Source organism: Vanellus vanellus (genome assembly GCF_965231255.1).
Source record: "Vanellus vanellus genome assembly, chromosome: 4".
Lineage (NCBI taxonomy): Eukaryota > Metazoa > Chordata > Aves > Charadriiformes > Charadriidae > Vanellus > Vanellus vanellus.
In genome coordinates this window covers 41,883,573-41,906,819 of record NC_138909.1, presented here as the reverse complement: position 1 = coordinate 41,906,819, position 23,247 = coordinate 41,883,573, and the positions used below count along the sequence as shown (strand labels likewise).

The window sequence follows — 23,247 nt, the reverse complement described above, 5'->3', positions numbered from 1 at the left end:
AGCATCTTTATCATTTAAATGTCAATATGTTTTCATTTAATTTCAAAATAATTGAAATACCTTTTTCTGTAACTTCACTGTTCTTTCCTCACCTGTTATTATTTTCTTTACCTTTATATCCCTACAAAATATGTCCTTCAAAATGTTTCATTAGAGAGGAAGAAAAATCAGTCCTTGAGTGACATTTTGCTTTGCGTACTGAATATACACAGAGCTTTTATTATAGTAAACTTCCTTCGTGTGCAAGGGTCTTTTTATTTTTTGTACAGTTTCTGAAAACAGTAATCGTTGAAAACTTCTGACAGTAGTTGATCCTACAATCATATGAATCATTAGTAACTCCTTTTGGCCTCAGCTTTGCTGTATCATTTTATGATGTATTTTGTCAGAAAATATTATTTGCTGTGGTAATTTATCTCTCTTAAACCCAGCAGATTTTTATCATGATTGCCAAACTAGGCATCAACCCAGATTGTTGTATTGGTTTTAGTTTTGTTCTGCTCAGAACTAACAATTTAAGATAAGCAAGTAATCGTTAGAGAGGTTGCCTTCTGCATTGTTGTATAAGATATCTAAAAGAGAAAAAGAATTTGCTTCCAACTGTGTGGATGTTGCAGAGTCTGGATTCAAAGCCTATGGTTCTGTAGCAGTTTGTGTTTCTGCAGTTTGATTTTACTTGTCAGTGCCATGGGGGATCTTTTAATTATATTTCTGTAGCCCTTCTGGCTGCATTTGCCCCTGGGAACTTCGCAGGTTTCTGTGTGTCTGCCATTCATGGACCTTTCTTCAGTGAAGCCTGGAGACAAAGTGAGGGACAAGAGAGTGTAGGACATGCTGGCCCAAATTAGCTGGTGGTATTTTTTGTGTTGTGGGGAGGGCAATGTGGTCCTTAGAAGAAACAGTGATGCTATAATTTACAAAGGTGCAAACTTGATAAATTCTGGTACCCTTTGAAAGCAAAAAATAGTGAAAGAATAGGGGTAATTTTACTGGTCTTTATTTCAGTGCTCTCTTCTTTCTTTTATTGATATTATGGACTGGTTGATTTGGGGTGTAATGAAGCTAATAAAAAGAACAGTGTAATATTCTTTTGGAAAGATTTTTTTTTTCTTCCTCAAAAAACGTATGTTTAAAAAAGGAAGAGGGGAAGGAAAAACTGAAGTGTAAAACCAAGGCAACAAAAAACCCCTTATATCTATATTAATGTTATAGTTGAATTGGGAGTGTGCTACTGTGTGGAAATCTGATCATCTCACTTACCTTCCTTCGTTTTTAATAGCAGAGTGGCTCTCAGAGTGTATGAAATAAATTCATTTCCAATGAAAAACAAAAGAGAGATGTGCTCCAGGATCCTACCTAATGTGTGTCAGCATGCCCGACTAGAGCGAGTTTAAAGTTAAAAAACTAAACAGAAAAACAACCCATCACCCCCTTCTCCCCCAAAAGCATCGGCATTAGGTTCCCAGCACCAGGTGTTTGTATGTGTAATCCTGTGTTTGCTAATGCAGATACACTGATTGTGCTCATTGGCAGAGTTCTGTGTCATTCTGTCATCCAAGGTCTATGTCTAATACTGCTGAATTAGCCCCAAAGACCTTTATAATCTTTAGGAATCGTTCTCTTGTTGCTATAGAAACAGCATCCTGAGCTATAGTTGTGATGTGTGAAGCCTAATGCAACAGACTAAAACTATTGCCCACTGGAAGTCAGCAGGAGTCATCTTACTGAATTCAACAGGAGCAGGATTTTATCTGCAGTCTTTAAATCCTAACCTACACACAACGGATATAAATTAAAAATGTTACATCTTAACTTTGCTTGATGAGAATTCACGAACCATTGTACTGTAGAAGTTATAAAATGTAAGATTTGGATTTGATGATGTTGGCTTTGAAGGATGTAGTAAATTAGCTTTTCTCCCAGGATATATCAATTTTTTACCTTCTTATATTGCATATGTCTATTAAGTAAGGATCTTTGCTAAGTAATGATCACTGACAGTGATAAGAGGATTTCTCAGTGTGGCCTCTAGATGGCATAGTGATTTGAATGTCCTGTACATTCATATAATACCTGGATAGCCTGCCTAGAAAATAGCCTCTAGAGAAATGAGGTATGTTACTGTAAAAAAAAAAGTTAAAAGAAAATAAAAATCTAGTGTTGCGTATTGTTTTGTTGAAAGAAATTACAGATGTAACAAAACTGTCAACAACAAAAGAACTGAAAAATATATGAATATACTAAGACGTCAACCAATACACTCTTTAACTGTGGTATTTTGATACATTACAGAAGATTTTTTCAGATCTCATGTTGGAGGGAGAAATAACTATGCTGAAGAGCCAAATCAGACATCCTGTGATAAGTGAATCACTCTGCTGTTTGCAAATGCCTGCTTTGTCCAAGTTTTTCTTCCACTATGTTCTTTACTTCTGAACCTACAGTTATAATCCCTCTGTGGAGCACTTTGCTCACGCAATTTTTAAAGAGCACAAAGGCTCTGTAAGCCGGATACATGTTACCTAAAAGTAAAAAATTATTTATCATCAAATAGACATAATATATAGCTAGCACTAATTTGCTCTCAGACTAAATGTGAAGATGCTCTCCACTGCTTGCAAGATACCCAATGAGTTCTTGCTGGCCAGACAGTTCAATCAAGTATAACAAGTGTTGACTTCCATTGCTCCTTGAAATGTGCTGATCTTCAGTGTTGTTTAACTGAGGATTGGTTTAAACTTCTGACTGATTTTTCCTTTTATGATTTTATAAGTTATCATACTTGTGGCTTGTTTTCCCCCTGCCCCGACTGACCTTGTCTCAACAATCTTAGTTCTGTCTGCAGTTTTATCTTTATTATATATTGCATGGTTCCACTCTACTTAACTTCTCCTAGCTCTTTTTCACAATTTAGTAGTTTCCTCAGAAGTTCTAGTCATGGTTTTTCAGCCATGCCATATCAAAACCTCAGTCCTTAGGAGGAAAGCCAGGGAACTAGCTGTGAGTTAACTCTGTGAAATACGTGCCATTCTTCCTTACTCTGATGGTCCGAACTGTGGATATTGATGGAGTGTGCTTTGATGCTCCATTGACCTGCGTGTCCAGATTTCCTTCTTAGAGACAGTGAGAAGATGGCTTATGCTCAACTGTCACCCTTAGCGGGTGAGTCTAAAGTTTTGACAGCTTCTGTTTCTCAGGACTTCTAAGTAGGATTTGTGGAGCAGGCAAGAATAAAAGGCAAAAAGTTATCAAAAAGTTCACAAAAGTCTTAGAGAAAATTACTTAAATTTGTCGCTTTCTTATTAAACAAAAACCCTGGACTCTGCTGTCCTCTGACCTGCTGTCCACTAAGTAGTGCAGTATGTATTCTGAAGCGATAAAAATAAGGATGAAGGATGTCTCCAGTATCACCAGGTGAGAATATGGTTTTGATCTTAAGCAGATTTCAAGGAATTCAGCATTTCTGGTGTGGAAATATTATAACATCTATAATACTGATATTCTGTGGGAAGATGCAGTCCTGTGCCTTATCTTCAGCAATACTTTATACCAATTCATACAAACAAACAAAAAAAATTGTTTTGTGTTCAAAGTGTGAAGTGTTCAAAAAGGTAAATACTCATTTGTTTAATAGTCTCATAATTTAGATACTGTTTGTGCTCATGTGCCTGACTTGTGTTTATTGACGTAACGTTATGTATCTGCTAGTTTAAACAGAGAATGTAATAGAATTATTACAGATATTCCTATTAAAGGTCAACTTACATCTCTATCTTTTGAAAAGTTTGAGTGCAGCGGTTTCTGTGACAGAAGATAAAGTCTGTGATATGCATGAATGTTTTCCACATCTCCAGTATTAGCAAAGCCAAATCTGCTTCAGATATGTGACCATTTCTAGTTAAATATATAGGAAATGCATAGAACTACATCAGATCATTTCATAGGAATGGAGTAGGCATATCGATAAATAATGCTTGGCTTGAGTGGAATTTTACTGTGTTTCTGACTTTACATGGTACATAAATGCCTGTATTAGATAATAATGGATAAATCATGGTGTCTACAACTGCGAATCCAGAGAGTGCTATCTCTGTAGTCTGGGGTCTATGCTGGAAGACGACGTGAAAGACAGGAGGAGTGTGAAGAATGTGCTCATTTTTGCCATCTAGATTTTACTAATTTTCCTAGGGTGTTTAGGAGCAGTGTCAGCTGGAAGGAAGGAAATTTATATTTATGGAGGGAAGAGAGAAGAATTCTGATGCGGTTACTTGCTATCTCTTCTAGTACATCCATCTTCTTAATACTTTAACAAGTCTATATTCTGTCGTTGTCTCTAGGCAATATTAGAACATCCTTTTTCTGTCTTTGATCTTTAACTAAAAAGTTTTTAATCAGAACTTTTAGAGGAATAACTACAGCTGGGATGGGGTACTCCGAGATGTTAAGCTCAGAAGAGCTCCTGTCTCTTACAGTTTGGAAAGAATATTTGGAACTTTTTCTACAGAGGTCAACTTTTCCTTCAGATTTCACTAGAGTTCTCTTACCATGGACTAGCTATTTTAACACCACATATCATAATTGAGTACCTGCTGGGACTTAGGGGCCTTGGTAAAAACATCTCTGATTACTTTTTTTTTGTTATTTTTTTGAAGTCTAAATCTCTATGCCAGGTTTTCTTTCCTTTTATTTGCCCATTATCTGCCAATTACCTATCCTGAGTCTCTTCTTTTCTTTCTTCATTTAGGCAGTTTGGATTTTCTTTATAATTTTTTGTAGCTATATGTCTCCTAAAGATGTGACCAACCGTATAGCAGTTCTGGTCAGAAAACTATGATAACATGTAATGATTTTGACTCAAGCTTTCTTTAATGTTATTGCTTCTTTGTAAGTTATATTTTAAGTGTGTTAGAAAAATATGTGCTAATCAATGCCTAACTATGTAAATTACAAACATAGCAATTTGAGAGGTCCTAAGAGAAACCTTCAGTCTATTTTGTGCTGATAAACTTTTTTTAAAAAGTCATACAGTACTGATATCTCTAATAGGCGCTTCTGGTACTTTAACATCTCAACTTTTCACCACCTCCCTCCCCTCGTGATTAACGTAGTAATTTCCAACAAATTACTCCTTGAAATGCCTGTATCATTTGCCAACCTAATGGAAAAGGTTGGCATGAGCACTGCATTCAGCTGTTCATGTATTAGGTCCTTTTACATCTCAACCAACTCCAGATAAGTTAAATAATGAGAAAACTCATTTCTGTGTCGCTGTGCATTCTTTGCTTTTCTGTCTCATTAAAACTCTATGCTAGGTAGCTTCACTCAATCAAAATGAAGCAAATACTATTCCAGAAAATTTCTACAGCATTACTTAAAACTGCTTTTTAAAAATACATAAGGCTGTTTTGTTTAGATTTTAGTTTATTATATAGACATTTAGAATAAAATACTGTTTTCTTTGCCTGGCAAAAGTAGGCTGAGTGGTACAGAAAATAATGGAGCTGTATGACAATGAAGCAAGAAACTACCTAGAAGTGTAAACTTACCTTTTAAATAATACATGTAGGTGGGAGGAGGTAGTAAGAATTTGTATCTTTAAGATACCTACTTGTTTTCCTTCTCAGGTGCAAATGAGTAAATATCACTTTCTTTTTACATGCACAGAAAGAAATATTCTTCTAAATTCTGAAATTATACTGAGTATGTATGCTTAGTGATCCTGAAAAAAATGATAGATCTTACATAATTTTCTAAACTAACGTCTTGCATGTAGTTGCTGAGGAAAAATAATAGCTTAATTTATATGATCTCACATGCACCTGCTAAACATTATGATGGTCCATCAAAAAATACAAACATCTTGCCAACACCGTTAATTTTGGATTGCTAAAATTTATTGTATTTTGATTCCCATATTAACCTTATTAACCTTTGTTTTATTTGTCTCAGATTTATTCAATTATTATCAGATACTATTTTCCCCAATCGGATTATTATCCCCTTTTAGTTTTGCAGGTAGGCAGTGATGATGTAGTAAGAACACCAAGGGCAATGAAGAAAGATTTCAGGGCCTTGGGACGACTGGTTAAGGGATTGGGAGCCCGAGTCTTGTTTTCTTCTATCCCTCCTGTTGCAGGGAAGGATGAAGGGGTTAACAGGAAGAGCCAGCAGGTCAATGACTGGCTCCAAACTTGGTGCTATCAGCAGGGATTTGGGTTCTTTGATCACGGCCTGATTTACAGAACACCAGGCCTGCTGGCAGCAGATGGGAAAAGCCTGTCTTGCAGGGGGAAAAGGGTTCTTGGAGTAGAGTTGGCAGGACTCATTGATAGAGCTTTAAACTAGATTCGAAGGGGGATGGGCACGTAACTGGGCTCGATAGAGAGGCGCCTGGGGGTAGTAGCTCAGCACTTGTGGGGCAGAGTGCTAGTATTTTTGAGAATCGGAAGGCCCACCGTCCCTCAAGGGCAAAAACTATACACATTGGCTTTTCTGAAATGCCTATACACTAATGCACGCAGCATGGGAAATAAACAAGGAGTTAGAGATCTGCTTGCGGTCACAGGACCATGATCTCATTGCAATTACTGAGACGTGGTGGGATAGCTCACATGACTGGAACACTGTCATGGAGGCCTATGTTCTCTTTAGGAAAGATAGTTCAGCGAGGTGAGGTGGTGGAGTCGCTCTTTATGTGAGAGAGCAACTGGAATGTATCGCGCTCTCCCTGGGAGCAGACGAAGAGCAAATTGAGAGCTTGTGAGTAAAGATTGAGGGGCAGGGTAGTATGAGAGACACTGTTGTGGGTGTCTGTTACAGGCCACCTGATCAGGATGGGGAATTTGATGAGGTGAGAATCACCTCACAATTGCAGGCCTTGATTCTCATGGGGGACCTCAGCTACCCTTATATCTGCTGGGAAGGCCACATAGCTGGGCATGTACAGTCCAGGAGGTTCCTCCAATGTATTGATGATAACTTTTTGACTCAGGTGGTGGAGGAGCCCACCAGGAGAGGTTTACTACTGGACCTAGTACTGACTAACAAAGAAGGAGGACTGGTGGAAGATGTTAAGGTTGGGGGCACTCTGGGCTGCAGTGATCATGAGAAGATAGAGGTCAGGATTAAGTGCAGTATACACAAAATGACAAGTAGGGTTGAAACCTTAAACTTCAGGAGGGCTAACTTTGATTGCTTCAAGGAATTGCTTGGACAAATCCTATGGGAGAGGGCTCTAGAGGGTAAGGGGGCTCAAGAGAGTTGGCTGCTATTTAAGCATCACTTCCTCCAAGCTCAGGATTAGTGCATCCTGAAGCGCAAGAAATCAGGTAAGGGAAGAAGGAGACCTGCATGGCTGAGTAGGGACCTTCTGAAAAAGCTCAGGTGGAAGAAGGGAGTTTACAATAGGTGGAAAAAGGGGCTGATCGCTTGGGAATAGTATAAGAATGCTGTCAGGGTATGCAGGGAGGAAACAAGGAAAGCCAAGGCAGCCTTGGAATTGAACCTGGCAAGGAATGTCAAGGCCAGTAAGAAGGGTTTCTTTAAGTATATAGGAGACAAAAAGAAAACTAGGGAAAATGTGGGCCCGCTGTTGAATGAGACAGGTGCTGTGGTGTCAGATGATGCATAGAAGGTGGAGTTGCTGAATGCCTTCTTTGCTTCTATCTTCACTGCTTGGGCCACTCCTCAGGAGATCCAGACTTTACACGTAACAGAGAAAGTCTGGAGGAAGCAAGACTTTCCCTTGGTTGATGAGGAGCAAGTTAGAGATCAGTTAGATAAACTGGATATCCACAAGTGCATGGGGGGCCTGATGGGATGCACCCTTGAGTGCTGAGGGAGCTGGGGGAAGACATTGCTGAGCCGCTCTCCATCATCTTTGAAAGGTCCTGGAGAAGAGATGAGGTGCCTGAGGACTGGAGGAAGGCCAACGGCACTCCAGTCTTCAAAAAGGGCAAGAAGGATGGCCCAGGAAACTACAGGCCAGTCAGCCTCACCTCCGTCCCTGGCAAGATGATGGAACAGCTTGTTCTGGGTGTCATCTCAAAGCACCTGGAAGAAAAGAAGGTTATCAGAAGTAGTCAACATGGATTCACCAAGGGGAGGTCATGTCTGACTAATCTGATAGCCGCCTATGATGGGGTGACTGGATGGGTGGATGAGGGGAGAGCAGTGGATGTTGTCTACCTTGACTTTGGCAAGGCTTTCGACGCTGTCTCCCACATCATCCTCATAGGCAAGCTTAGGAAGTGTGGGTTAAATGAATGGGCAGGGGGGTGGATTGAGGACTGTCTGACAGATAGAGCTCAGAGGGTTGTGGTTAGTGGTGCAGAGTCTGGTTGGAGGTCAGTAACGAGTGGTGTCCCTCAGGGGTCAGTACTGGGTCCAGTCCTGTTCAATATATTTATCAATGACATGGATGAAGGGATAGAGTGTACCATCAGCAAGTCTGCTGATGACACGAAACTGGGAGGAGTGGCTGACACGCCAGAAGGCTGTGCCGCCTTACAGCGTGACCTGGACAGGCTGGAGAGTTGGGCAGAGAGAAACCTTATGAAATGCATCAGTACAGGTTGGGGGCTGACCTCTTTGAGAGCAGCTCTGTGGAAAGGGACCTGGGAGTCCTGGTGGACAACAGGATGACCATGAGCCAGCAATGTGCCCTGGTGGCCAAGAAGGCGAATGGCATCCTGGGGTGCATCAAGAAGAGTGTGGCCAGCAGGTCGAGTGAGGTCATCCTCCCCCTCCACTCTGCCGTGGTGAGGCCGCATCTGGAGTACTGTGTCCAGTTCTGGGCGCCCCAGTTCAAGAAAGACAGGGATCTGCTGGAGAGGGTCCAGCAAAGGGCTACGAAGATGATTAGGGGATTAGAACATCTCTACTATGAGGAAAGACTGAGGGACTTGGGTCTTTTTAGTCTAGAGAAATGAAGATTGAGGGGGGAGCTTATTAATGCTTATAAATTCTTAAAGGGAGGGTGCCGGGGGATGGGAACAGTCTTTTTTTCAGTGGTGCCCAGTGGTAGGACAAGAGGTAAGGGGCACAAACTTGAACATTAGGAAGTTCCATCTTAACATGAGGAGGAACTTCTTTACTTTGAGGGTGGCAGAGCACTGGCACAGGCTGCCCAGAGAGGTTGTGGAGTCTCCCACTCTGGAGACATTCAAAACCTGCCTGGACGCCGTCCTGTGCAACCTGCTGTAGGTGACCCTGCTCTGGTGGGGGGTTTGGACTAGATGATCTCCAGAGGTCCCTTCCAACCCTGACCATTCTGTGTGATTCTGTGATTAGTAGTTTCTTAAGAAAGATTTGTTAGGAATAGTGCAAAACAATGAAACAAGTCAGAAGAATATAGACATACACATGCAGAGTCTGGCAATAATGTTTTGGGTTTTTTGGCATTTGAAAGGCACACCTCAATAATATATTGACTGCTATAGTTTTCTTCCAGGATGCTTCCACATGAAAAGGGAATTTTGAAAGAAATCCAGTGAATTGAAATGAAAGCAAATTAGATTGTGTGATACAAGTGTTTTTTTCTGATTATGTTGATCTGACACAGCCTGATTGTGTCCCCCAAAGGCCATGGCAAAATATAATCAGCCAGTCTCTAAATTGGAATAATTCTAAAATCTCTAAAAAATGCAAATCTATTTATCAGAGACAAGTTACAAGAGTTCTTTGAAAGATTAGGGGTTTAGTAACTTAGATTTGTTTCTGCCAGTCTGTATTTGAAGATTCTCAAATCTAGCTATAGCTAGATAACATTATATAGCTAGAAAAAATAACATTTTTTCAACTGAATTGGGCACTCATGCATTTTAAATATATAGTTAAATAAGTCATGTTGCCAAAGAGTTGCTTGCAGCTAAATTTTCAATGGGTTACATTAAGCATTCTCAAACTATTTGCAGGCACGATCACTGTGTATACTGGAAGGTAAGTTTATGTATGCAAACAGGTACATAGGCTACAGTAATTGGGCAGATTGGCTAATTATGTTTCCAGGCATGCAGTTGCATATGCAGTCTAAAAGCATATGCACAATTTGGTGTATGCAAATTAATGCAATCACAAGCATTGCTGGTAAATTAAACGCATATATTTAATTTTACCCTTTAGGTGTCAACAATGTCAGATAAGGCAGAGGTTGTATATTCAGTAATAGTTATTTTATTACTAGACAGATCCCAAAGCCCTTTTTGGGTAATTTAGAAATATAAAATTTATCAGTGGAAGAGGTTGATTTTTACATGGCATCATATATTTATTGTCACAAAATGCTAATAAGAGCAAGAACATTTATAGTGATTGCTGTGGAATCATAAAAACGGCAGAATTTTAGTAACTGCAAGTTGCAGTGATCTGGGTTTTCTTCTTGCATATTGAATCGAAAAATAATAAATACAAGGAAGAGGTGATTTCTTACAGTGAAGTAACTAATTTCTTCATTTACTAATTGTTTTCCTCCCTAATATTTTGAAATGTAAAAATATATTTCTTTATCTGCACATCTCAAGTAAACGATGACAAATTATTTGTATTGTAGTTAAGCAGTCTTTCTGTATCTTCATGATGTTGTGGACATACATCAAATTCGAGATGATTTATATCATCACAGTAGTTTTTCAGTTATTTCTATGTAAATAGTTCATATGTATACTCATTCCCTAGCTTTAAAAAAAAAAATAAACACATCACCTGGTAACAAAGAAATCGTCAATAGGAACAAATCTTATGCAATTAAATAATGGTGAAAGGAAATTTTTGAGTATATAAGTAAAAGGCATTATTAATATATTTTATAAATGCACATATCTACCATAACTAGTTTTTAAAAAAGTTTTTAATTGACTTTTCGTATTGGCCTGTCATCTCAGTGACTGATAATCAAAAAATACCTGTTTAGTAGCTCTGATAGTATAAAATCTAGTTTCTGCATAATTGTACTAAAGCTTCTGAACAGATGTCCATCCAAAGCATTTCCATGACCAGGTATCTTTGGATCGATATCTTGAAAGTATCATTATTTGTAATTTATTTATCATTATAAGTTCCATTCCAGGTTTGGAAAAATACAGGTATTTCTGTTTTGTAGAAAATTATTATCAGTTATATAGAAACCAAGGTTTTGAGAAGAGCGATCTGCTGAAGGTCTCAGGTGAATTCTGTGTATAACTCCCTTCATCCTAAATGAGTACCCTGGGACAGCCTGCATTTAAAAGCCTAACAAAGCAGAGTTAGTTGAGAGAAGGTAATCTATCTGACTATATAAAATATTTTCCATTTTCTTCATACATCTCCCCTGGTTGTCACCTGCTTGTGATTTCCGTGTCATGAGCTTGTTCTAGTGTCCATCCCCCTTGTGGTCCTTCCTGAGACTCATCATTCTCTTTTCCATCCTTTGGGTGATTTTACTTATCTATTTTCCACCATCTAAAAAGGCTGTTTTTTTTCATTTTTCCCCTCTGTCTTTTCTTGTCTTTAAACTTCGTTGAGGGCGTGTACAAGGGTGCAGATTTGCTAAAACCCTGTAATCACCACTAGTCCTTTCATTGATTTATTTTAAGCACCTACACCGACAGCCGCTGTGTGTCTCACAAATCCTCCTTTCGGTTTCTGGGTTTTGCTGATATCAATGGGGTTCTCCCTGTTGAAGTCTGGAACTTTTGCAATTGATTTATGCAACGTTTTAAAGTTACTGAGTCTCAGAGAAACAGAAATTACATCAGGTTGGTAGTCGGGACTCTGGTCCTGTCAGTACCCTCAGGCTACTGGGGCACTTCTGGAAAATTGTGAGCTATAAAAGTAACTAGAAGTAAGAGAAAGACGCAGCCATCTAAATAATCTAATTACGCTGGAGTTCATGTGGATGATTGGAAAAGTCTGTCAAGTGAGAGGAGCTGCAATAGTCACATTATTACTATATATTATTATATGCAGTGGTCATGCTCTGGTGGAGTTCGCAGTCTTGAGGGATATGGGTCAGGTGAAGAGTAAAGTCCAGACCCTGAATTTTAGAAAAGCAAACTGCTTTTCAAGGAGCTAGTCAAACTGCCCTCAGAGACAAGGGAGTAGAACAGAGCTGACAGATCTTTAAGGACGCTTTCCACACAGCACAAGAGTTCTCGATCCTCAGGTGTAAGAAATCAGGAAAGGGAGGCAAGAGACCGACATGGCTCAGTCAAGACCTGAGCAAGAAAGAAGTGTACAGGCAGTGGAAGCAGGGACAGGTATCCTGGGGAGAGTATATGGATTCTGCCCAGTTATATAGGGATGGGGTCAGGAAGGCCAAGGTGCAGCTGGAGCTGAACTTTGTAAGGGATGCAAAGAATAATAATAAGTGCTTCTAAAGGTATGTTAGCCGCAAAAGGAAGGTCAAAGAAAGCGTACCCCACTGATGAACAAGAATGGCAACTGGTAACGATGGATGAGGAGAAGGCTGAGGTACTCAAAACCATTTTGCCTCAGTCTTCACTGGCAACTGCTCTTCCCACACCTCTCAAAGGGAAGGAGCGCAAGATGGGGACTGGAGGAGCAAAGTCCCTCCCACTGTAAGAGAAGATCAGGTTCATGACCACCTGAGGAACGTGAACATACATAAGTATGTTCAGGTACAGGACCTGATGACATGCATCCCAAAGTCCTGAGGGAGTTGGCTGATATAGTTGCTAAGCCACTCTCAATGATGTTTGCAAAGTCATGGCAGTCAGGTGAAGTCCCTGGTGACTGGAAAAAGGGTTGAGAGCAGCCCTGCGGAGAAGGACTTGGGGGTACTGGTGGATGAAAAGCTGAACTCAAGCCAGCAATGTGCGCTTCCAGCCCAGAAGGCCAACTGTATCCTGGGCTGTAACAAAAGAAGCATGGCCAGCAGGTCAAGGGAGGTGATTCTGCCTCTCTACTCCACTGTGGTGAGACCCCACCTGGAGTACTGCATCCAGCTCGAGCACTCAGCACTGGAAAGACATGGACCTGTTGTAGCAAGTCTAGAGGAGGGCCACAAAGATGAGCACCTCTCCTATGAAGAAGACAGACGGTGAGAGTTGGGGTCATTCAGCCTGGAGAAGACTCTGGGAAGACCTTGTTGCGGCCTTTCAGTATTTAAAGGGGACTTATAAGAATGATGGGGACAAACATTTTAGCAGGGCCTGTTGCGATAGGACAAGGGGTACTGGTTTGAAACCGAAAGAGGGTAGATTGAGACTAGATGTAAGGAAGAAATGTTTCACAATGAGGGTGGTGTAGCACTGGAACGGGTTGCCCAGAGAGGTGGTAGATGCCCCACCCCTGCAAACATTCCAGTTCAGGTTGGACGCGGTTCTGAGCAACCTGATGTAGTTGAAGACGTCCCTGCTCATTGCAGAGGGGTTGGACTAGATGACCTTTAAAGGTCATCTGTTCTGTGATTCTACATAAGCAAAGGTACAGTTCAACTTTGCTTTTCTTTAACATAATAGAAATTAAATGGTTTGTACTTATTCTTCAAATGATGCAATTCAGCAAAAAGTATTGTTATTTGCTACTAATTAGGGTGGTATGTTTGAATTGTTTAGGTTTTTATACTTCCTGATGGACATAAAAACTTCCTGTATGGATATTTTACCACTCATTATGCTACATGTAATTGAAGATATTACTGAATTTTTGAGCAGTAACTGATAATTTCTGTGTACATTTTGAGTTCCTCTTTATACTGAAAAAAATCTGTGCAGTTCAAAATTTTGCCATAAAACATAATCTTGAATTTAGACTTCTATAACTTAAAAGATTTTTTTTTTCCTTCTTAAAGACCACATTTACAGCCAAAATTATGAACAGCATAAAAACATTAGCATAGCTAAGAAACTGGGTTTTGGTTTTGATCATCGCTAGTTTACTGTTAAGTGTGTGCTTTTAGCCTTTTACTCTGCACATCATAAAACCAGAGGATGAGGAGTTTATTTTCATTAATTTGGTTTCTTTTTATTACTCCAGGAAAGTATTTCTCAAATAGTGATTCATGACTAATTAGCAAAATAGTTCTTGTTTATCTGTAGGTGAACCAAGCTGAAAGAGTTCTGCTCCATTAAAGATTTGATCTGAGTTTTTTATGTTTGAACATTTACTACTTGAGTGTGTTCTGATAAGTCATTGCTGTATTCTAAGCATAATCATTTTTAGATTCCTCATTAAAATTCTGAGCAGAAAACACAATATAAAAATAATGCATTATTGTTCTATTTTCTTATTTATATGGAAACCATTAATATATAAAGCGTATTGTGGGTTAGTCTATGAATCAGGCAACTCTCATAAAACAGCTGTTTCAGGATACAATGGCTACTAAATGCTTTCATAGTTGCAAAAAGCAATTGGAAAAATTCATGAATAAAAATTAATTCAAAGCTACAGAGAGAAAATATGTTTGTCTGAGGATGGCCATATGCCACAAATTACTGAAAGCTAGGAGAGTATTCTGAGGAAGCATCAGTAACTTATTTTAGACATTTAGTCTGACCAGGTGTAGCTTTTTTCTGGGTTAAAGTGATCCATCTAGCTATATAGATACATATCTGTTTGTACAAATATACACATATGCTTATGCAAATCAATTCTGTGTTCCAGTGGGTTACCCTTTTTTTTTTTTTCCTTTGAACTTTACATTGGGTGCTAGAGTCTGAATTTTATGAAATGTAAGCTGTGAAGTGCAGTGGTCAAAGTGGGGCAAACAGTATTTTGAAGGACCACCCAGCTGTTTCTATAGCAGTATTTATGATATAATTTTTTAATACTTAAATGATACCTTCTTAAACACCAGTATTAATACATCAGCTCCATTCATAGTATTTAATAACAACAAAAACAAGCAAATGCCACATAAGTCAGGCATCTTTCACTGATAAGAAGTGTAACAGTCACCAAAGCATCATCTTAATCATCTTTTTCTACTAAGATGTCTTAGAAAGTGAAATAATTCATAGGTATAAAGTATCACTACAGTGAGTAATGTACAAAGGTGAGCGAATATATACCAAAGACTGTGGCAGCTCTTTACTTAGAAGAAAACTTTACGGCTGACATTATGTATGGCTTACTGTTTGTAAAGGCTCATTAAAATACCCTGAATATGTTCTATTTTTACTACAGCTTATCAGAATTACATACTTTTTGTTTACTTACAGTATGAAAGAGGCTGGTTTAGGCCATAAACAGTGGAGGGGTGGTCCCATTTCATCAAACTGCAAGCAGTGTCCAGTAGTTTATACCAATCCTGTTTGTGGATCAGATGGTCACACATATTCTTCTCAGGTAAGAATTAAATAAAGAACTAAGTTATTCTTTCATTGTTCCAGTCAATTCCAGCTCTTGAAAAATAAAATACTGTATTGTAACACAAATCAATATTTATTTGTTTTGACTAAAATATATATTGCAGACTGCAACCTACAGCAATTCTAGTATATTGTAAGACAAAAAAAAAAAAGCAAAATGGTAGCAAATCCTAGGCAGCATGAAACAGTAGTGCTCCACAATATAACGGAGCTCCAGGTTAAGTCTATCTATGACAGACACCAAGGCAGGGTTTTGAGTAAGGAAAAAATGTTGCGTTGTCCCCAGTTTGGGGAAGGATAAACATGTTAAGTTGGATTTTCCAGCTGAGCATTGAGGGGATGCTTCACATTCCAGGCAGCTAGGCATAAATGTAACATACACAGATAAAAAAATGTAATAATGTAAATTGCATATATTTCCTTCTTGCAACAGCATTTTATGTATTTTAAGACCGTAATCAAATCTTCCTTCCGTATTCCTGAACCTTCCTGTTTCTTCTGTCATGCTTATTTGGAGACAGGATAGTAACATTAAAATGTTACTGCCGGTTTACTCAGTCTTTTTTGGAGAAAAGATTTTGTGCTGGTCATGCTGAAGGCCAGAAACCATGGGACTGCGTTAGTACAGCACTGAGGTGAAACTTGGGAGATGGAGGAACTTCCTAATGCGGAAAACAAATCAATCTGTCTGGCATCCTCTCTTAAAACTTTCGGTAGAAGAATGTTCGGCCAATGTTAACAACTGAACCCTCTCCAGGAGAAACAAATGTGTGGTCTTGATGATGAACCCTTTTTTGTCAGAAACAGCATGCAATTCAGTAGTGCAAGAGGAGCTTTCATTCTGACAGCATGTCCTTCCACTAACAAAACATTTCTAATATTAGATAGTACCCAGTGCTTCAAGAGAAATATAGTAATAATAATGCTGATACTTCTAGATTGACAGAATTGCAGAAGCTCCATGTCTGTTACTTATATAGAAAAAAATTTCCATATAGCATTTTAAGCAAAATATTTTTGGGATATTTCCCAGTATTTAAAAAATGTAGAGTTAGTATGGTGCTGTATTGAATTTTATTTTGTTTTTTACTTCAATCACAAATTATGTCTGAATTTTACAAAAAAGGATTGGAGTTTCCAGGAGTGACTGGCTGTTGGATTGAACACTTAGTATCCTCTCCAAGGATATTTTCTTCTTGAGAAAATAAAAACATCAAATATAGCTAGCGCTTCCTCAACCTTGACAATTCTTATGCTTTTACCCTAAATCTTACATTAGAAAATGTTTTTCTTACAAACTGAATATTTAGTTATAGGAAAGTGATCAAGAATCCTAATTTTCCTTTAAAACAAAAAAGGAAAATTTTCTAACTCTTACACCAAGATATCTGAGGTCCTACACGTGAATTGGACTCTTTGGCTTAGCAGAAAAATAATCCCTTTCCAATGATGATATGACTTAAACTTTTAATTTAGGTATTTGAAAATATTCTTATTTTAATCTCCTGTCTGTGTTTTATCAAAAGCTTAAAATGTGCTTGCGTCTTACTTGACATTGGATGATACAGCCATTTAAGATTTATTTTCTCGTGCCATGTGAAGTTTCAGTCAGTCTTTAAGCCCCAAGCCTAGCCTGCATGTAGATATATATATCTCTCTCTACGATTTTGCAAATTAAGTAGACTAGGTAGATAATTTGATATAGGTAATACTGAACTAGCAACTTTTTTTTTTAATACTGTATACTTTATCCATTACAATCTCTCCTTATGTTTTTCCTAATGTAGCACAAACATCACAGCCAGTTTTAACCTCATTGCTTATTTCCTATTTTATCATATAGGAATACTGTATTCTAAATAGTCTCTAGGCAGAAGTGACCCTTATGGCCTCTCAGAAGCCTATAAATAATGATGAGATGCAGATATTTTTACATCAGTTCGTGCGTTAAAGGTGAGGGTGTGCTTCTGAAACAGAATGATGAGAAATTAGTGGATTAAATACATATACTCTGCTTCCATTCAAGTGGATTACCAGAATAGCAGCAAGTGCGATAGTACATATTATCCAACCTCTACGTCCCTTACATGCGTATAATGCAGCAGTAATGTTACATCAGAGAGCTTTTGCAGGGTTTTCCTTTTGTCTTCCACTGCCTCATAATGGTACATTTCAAATCTAAGTTTATGGCAGCAAAATGCTAAAAGAAAGTTAATGAGCACAGAAGCCTATGAATAGTTATTTTTATTTTTTTCAATTATGTTATGATTTCATATTCTGTAGTGCAGTTGCATCAAAATAGAGGTCCTTGCAAGGTTATCTCAGAAGCAGTTGTTTTAAAAATTGACATGAAGATGAACATTTGTGTTCCTTTACTCCAGGCAAAGTTTAGTTTCATTGTATCATTAAGCTCCAGTAGGAGTTTATGTAGCAATTTTCTTGTATTTAGAATGCATTTGTCAATGACTGTGGCAAATTGTATAATACATTTTCTGAAAATAAATAAGTCAGTAAATAATAGTATTGTAGAACACAGCCAGGCAGCTGGCAGCTATTGGGTGGACACTACTTTAGGAGTATGCCCTCCCTTTTCAGGCTAAGCCCATGCAAATGTTTGTATTAAATAATTTAACTATAGACATGTCATACATGTGTTTTGCTGTGGAAAGAAAAAAAAAAAAAAAAAGAGATGATGTGATGGGTAGACAACGTAGAAAGAAAGGTTATGTTCCAAATTGAGCTTATCCAGAGTCAGGTAACAAATGTTTTGTTTCCCATTCATTTTGGCAGGCTAGGTTAGGTATACTGTGTTCTCAACCCACAATTAGTTGCATGCAGTCACTGTAAAGGAAAAGTAGCAGGTATAATATATTCATTATTAGCATTACAAGAATGTTGCAATAAAAATACTATGTGTTGAAATGTTGAGTAATCAAAGTGAACATTAATTATTATGTGAGAAGAAATTCAGTATAAAGACATCCTGCCGTTTCCTTACCAGGGTGGTGTTACAAACAATTTTTCGTTAATAGCCTTTAAATAATACTGCCTGTGTTTTATGCTTCCTTAGTCTAGTTTTACCTTCTGCATTTCTCTGAACTTTGGCACTTGAAAGTGCCTTATTCATTTTAACTCTAGGAATTCTCAAGCAGTGCTGTAGCATAGGGCTTTGGTACCCCTATATATTTGGCACCCCATCCATTCTCCAGGAAAACCGCGGTCATTGCTGCCAGGACAGCTTTTGCAGCCTGTTTCTAGTTTCATTTTTCCTGGCATTAATAGGAAAATAAAAAGGACATGGAGTGCAGCTCAGATGGGGTGATTTGTGTCAGCAACCCACCTCCTGCCATTATTTTACCCAGGAATGCAACTCCCTGCTGTGCAGCATGGATACAGTATAGCTGGTGCAACTGTGGATGAGATGATGATGCTCAGGCTTGGATGTTTCTGTTGGAGCAATTATCCCATATTATGCTATATTATAACTAAGCCTTCTGAAAAATGGCCACAAGGAACAAAAAATATGGTCACACATCAGATGAATTGTCTTTTGATTGGCTTTTGCATATTTTAGTTACAGCTCTGGTGTTTGGTATAGTAGGCTGAAGTTTTCTCTCTTAGGTTGAACGTGGTTGGCCAGTAGTCCTGCTATAATAAAATCTAACCTTAAATAAGATCAATGAGCAATGCTTTGAGTATTTTGAAAGGAAAACACCACAGAAATAAAGTAATCTTTAGAACATGCCCATTGCCCCATGATTTTATTCCAAAATCATCTTGGCAGTAAGTCCTAAATCAATTTTATTGTTAGTAACAATTTGCTCAAGTTGGTTTCATATTGACAGTCAATTTTTTATGAAATATTTTTTCTCCTACCTATGAAAACTTCATGTGATTGATGATGTCCCTGTAGGTATAAATAGCAATAAAAATCTTGGTTTTGCAAAAATAATGGGTCTAAACTAGCTTCTCAAACTAAGACGGAAAAGGAATACAAGAGCAACCAGTCAGAAAAAAGGATATGAATTCTTGATATATTTTACAGATAGATAGGTATGTAGATTTAGATTATTTTTTTTTAATATTCAAATACTTTCTTCAGTCTCCCAAATTATATTGCTTTCTCATTAGAAAAGTGAAAGAGAGCCAGTGGATAAAATCACACTGGGTGTAGAGGGGGGAATTTGGTACTGGTTCCTTACTCTTATCCAAATTTTGTTTATAATTTTACATGAACCTAAATTCCTAGCTTTTTATTCTCAGGGTACGCGATATTTAACATTTTTCTTATTAAAATTGTTGCTGCTTTTATTCATTTCAGGTGTTCTTAAGACTTTTACTTAATCTGTATCTCTTAGCAGTGCTATCAGTGCTATCTTAGCAGTGCTATCTTAGCTGTATCTCAAAGCAGCTTCTTTGGAGGAAGCCTAAGAAATAAGTACCAGTAACGTTTTTAACCTTTGATGTTATTTTAAACATTGTACTATTATAAAAGTTGAATTGATTTAAATGTATTTATTAGCTGATTGTGAGTTTTCAGGTCACATGCCTGAGCTGTTGACAGTTCCTTTCTACTTCAGAAAACATTGCTAGAAATAGATTTACAATTGCAAAATTGCTCGAAATTTTATCTGGAACCTTTAAATTGATAGGATGTGGTATTCAAAAAAAGGCAGAGAAACATCAGAAGGTTGACTCACTTTATCCAGTTTTTCAAATAGGCCAATGCACTAAAAATTCCAAATTATATATAAGTGATCTCTTTTTGTCAACTGCATTGAAAATAAATAGCTGCTAAAGCTGTAGAGAATGGAGATGGTAGCTTAGATGACAAATGACTTCATAGAACCTTCAATATTTTGAAATTCTGAGCAACTCAGTATTTCTTAGATGAGGGTGACATATTTATACTAGCAAGACTTGAATTTGGTTTCCTTTTTTCATTTCCATAATACTATGTTTGCTTAATATAAAATTATGTATTGGGTTTACATTAAAATATACATAAACTGTAATGCTTCAATAAAAGCCACTACTTTATGGACTGGAAAATATTTTCTTATTATTTCATCTATATAATGCCTTTACATTGTTTCTTAAAACAATATTAAGTTTCCTCTAGAGTAGAAACAATGTAGGCTGGAATGACAAACCAATAAAAGAATAGGACAAATACGGCAAAGTGAGAAAAGTGTCAGTGTTTATTAAATAACTTGCATATCACAGCAGCAGTATACTGATACAAAATAATGAATGTAGGAAGAACTCAGATTCAGAACCTGTTCATGAAAATGTAAGTTGCTGTGTTAACTGTCAAAGAGGACAACCACTAAAACAAGAAAAATCAAATTGCTTGAAGTGGAAGAGAAGATAGTTAAAGATTCAGGTTTCTTAAACTGTTAGGATGCATTAGAGACATCCATACTTATGTGGAGAATGGTCTTTCTCTGAATGGTAGCTTTGACCAATAGAAGTTAATCTTTTGAAAATAGTATTCAAAGTGTTGTAACTAGAATTACAGCTGAAATAATCAGAATCCTTTTCGCACTAGAATTCTTTTCCAGCAGAATGTAGCCACATCAGATGCAGGCAGAATTGCACAGGAGCTGAACACAGGAGCTGCCACTGAGTAGTTATGCTTGTGGAATGACGGTGAGGAGCAGAGAACAGTAATGAAAAGAAATCAATAGAAAGATGGGTCTGGAGCATTAAGAGACAATAAATAATGTTCTTGAGTTTGTGTAGCTGTTTGAAACATTAAGGCACCTGAGAAAACAGTAGAGGAGATAGTGATGAGCTGTGTCAGTTGCAAGAAGGGGGATCAAAAGAGAAGATTGTCTCGGATTTACCAAGTGGAAGCTCATTAGTGAGCATGGGTTTAGTGGAGGATAAAGAGGGTAGTAACTGAAGAGGTGGTTAGGTGGGATAAGAGGATTTTTATGGTCTTGGGAAGCTTTTGTTTAGGCATCTTTTCCTGAACCAAATGGAGAAGAATTTTTTTTTTATAAAGGAAGAGAGAGAGCAGTTAAAGACAGCGGGCATGAAACAAGTTGATGTCAAGCTAGGGAAAAAATTCTGAGAGTTAGTAGCAGACAATCTGTGATAAGAATGGGATTGAAGAAGATGAGATTGAAAGTGGCAAATGGCAAACTGGTTTATGTCTTGGCCCAGTGAAAACTTTCAAATATTACAGTAATCATTCTCTGAAAGAAGACCCCAAAGAGTGTGGCGATGTAGGAGATGGTATGGAAAATGCATGTAACTACTTATTAGAAAGGAAGACTTTTAGTGGTGTGTGGTGTATATCTGTTCTTGTGTCTCTGACAGCCTTACATCCCACCCTGGGCATGTAATTCCATTCTCCTTGGAATGTTCCGTCCCGTGTCCCAAGGGCGAGGGAGAGCCATGGCCACGTTAATTGTCCTTGTACAGAAGGCGGCAATCCAGATATGTGAGGAAATGGAAGAAAATGAAACAACAAAGACATTTCCTGTTTTACTATAGATACATGAATGGGATGATTACACTTTTCTTTTTCAGAGAGCAGTTTCTCTCTTTCTCCTTATCACCAGTGTGCCATGGAAGTCAGTAAGTTTAGGTCCTTAAAAGGGATCATTTTCCTAAATTTATCCTGTTGGATACAGTATGTAGCTACACAATGGTACCTTTCAAAAAAAAAAAGTCAAAAATCTAATTTAAATGCCTGCTATCTTTTTTTTTTTCCTCTGTTATTTTCTCTTAATTCTGATGCACCATTTGTTTATACATGCGTATTTAAACCAGACGTCACTTCCCAGTGCATGGGACCTTGGGGTTTTTTTCTTTGAATGTGTCTCCTTGTCTCTTCTTAGTCATAGTGGAATTTAAATATATGCTTATCAATAGCAATTTGATAATAGCAAATTATCAAATATCAAATGAACCCAGGGATCATTTTGTTGCGTTAAACCAGAGCTTGTTCCATGTACCATGTGTTATGGAGAGTTATAATGAATGTATATTGTCTAATTTCTTTCCCTTTTTCTGCATCTTTAATTTTCTTCAAAATTACTTCTGTTTTTCCTTTTAAGAAGGGTTTTGGAACAACATAGGTGTAGAAGGCATGAAAGATGTACTTAATGTTACTCTAGCCATTTTGTTTTCCTTTAGTGATTAACAGAACACTAAGCATTTGAAAAGCTACAGAACTGCAATGAAGTGAAAATTGCTAAAAAAAAATATAATTATTCAAATCAAATTTTTTTAGAACTTGCAATTAAATTTAGTAATCAAACAGAACAAAGTGTGTTGCTTCTAAAAAGATATTCTGACACACTGTTGATATAGGTCACACTTGCACTCAGCAGGAAAGTGAAATACTGTGAAGTTTCAGGTAGTAACATCAGATACCATAAGAGAAATTTAGAACAGCAGTGCTCTAAACTAGTTATACAGAGAAAAAGAAAAGCTTCAGTCCTAGTAATTTAGCAGATGTCAATGAGGTAAAATATCTGTAACGTTAAAGAATCATCTTCCAAGTCTCATTCTGGTTTTTATTTGTAACTTTGAAGAGTTCACAATGAAATGCTGTAAACATGAACCAATTACTATTTAGATATTTCACTGGAAACAAATTCAGATGTAGCAGGATTGTTCGAATATTCTTTCAAGTTGTCAGTATTTCTGATGCTTGAATGCCAGTATACTATGTTTTTATATATTTAAGATTCTCTGCTTAGAATGCATCTGTAATTTGGAATTCTAACATTGTTCTTGAAAGGAAGATGATGTTTGTGGAGTCTTCTGTTATGCATGCTAATCCTGTTTAATGGGCTTTAATAAGACACATTTAGCATTCAACATTGTGATACGAAACAAATATATGTTCTTACAGCTCAGGCATATTAAATTTATGGCTGTAAAATAATACAGTTCTTCAACTGAACCACAGAAAACT

The 23,247-nt window shown here is 37.6% G+C and overlaps 1 protein-coding gene across 3 annotated transcripts in view; it reads left to right on the top strand.

The window, feature by feature from the left end:
- The window catches only part of SPOCK3 (SPARC (osteonectin), cwcv and kazal like domains proteoglycan 3), a gene marked incomplete at both ends in the record, with an annotated part of 233,312 nt that overhangs the window by 135,674 nt on the left and 74,391 nt on the right, over window positions 1-23,247 (top strand). For 2 of the 3 annotated variants that reach the window (XM_082482510.1, XM_082482509.1), the window contains one exon: window positions 15,162-15,288. The exons of the other annotated variant lie outside the window; for it this stretch is intronic. In XM_082482510.1, coding sequence (XP_082338636.1) covers window positions 15,162-15,288 — 127 coding nt within the window. The remainder of the gene's footprint in view (window positions 1-15,161; window positions 15,289-23,247) is intronic. 3 annotated transcript variants of the gene reach the window in all.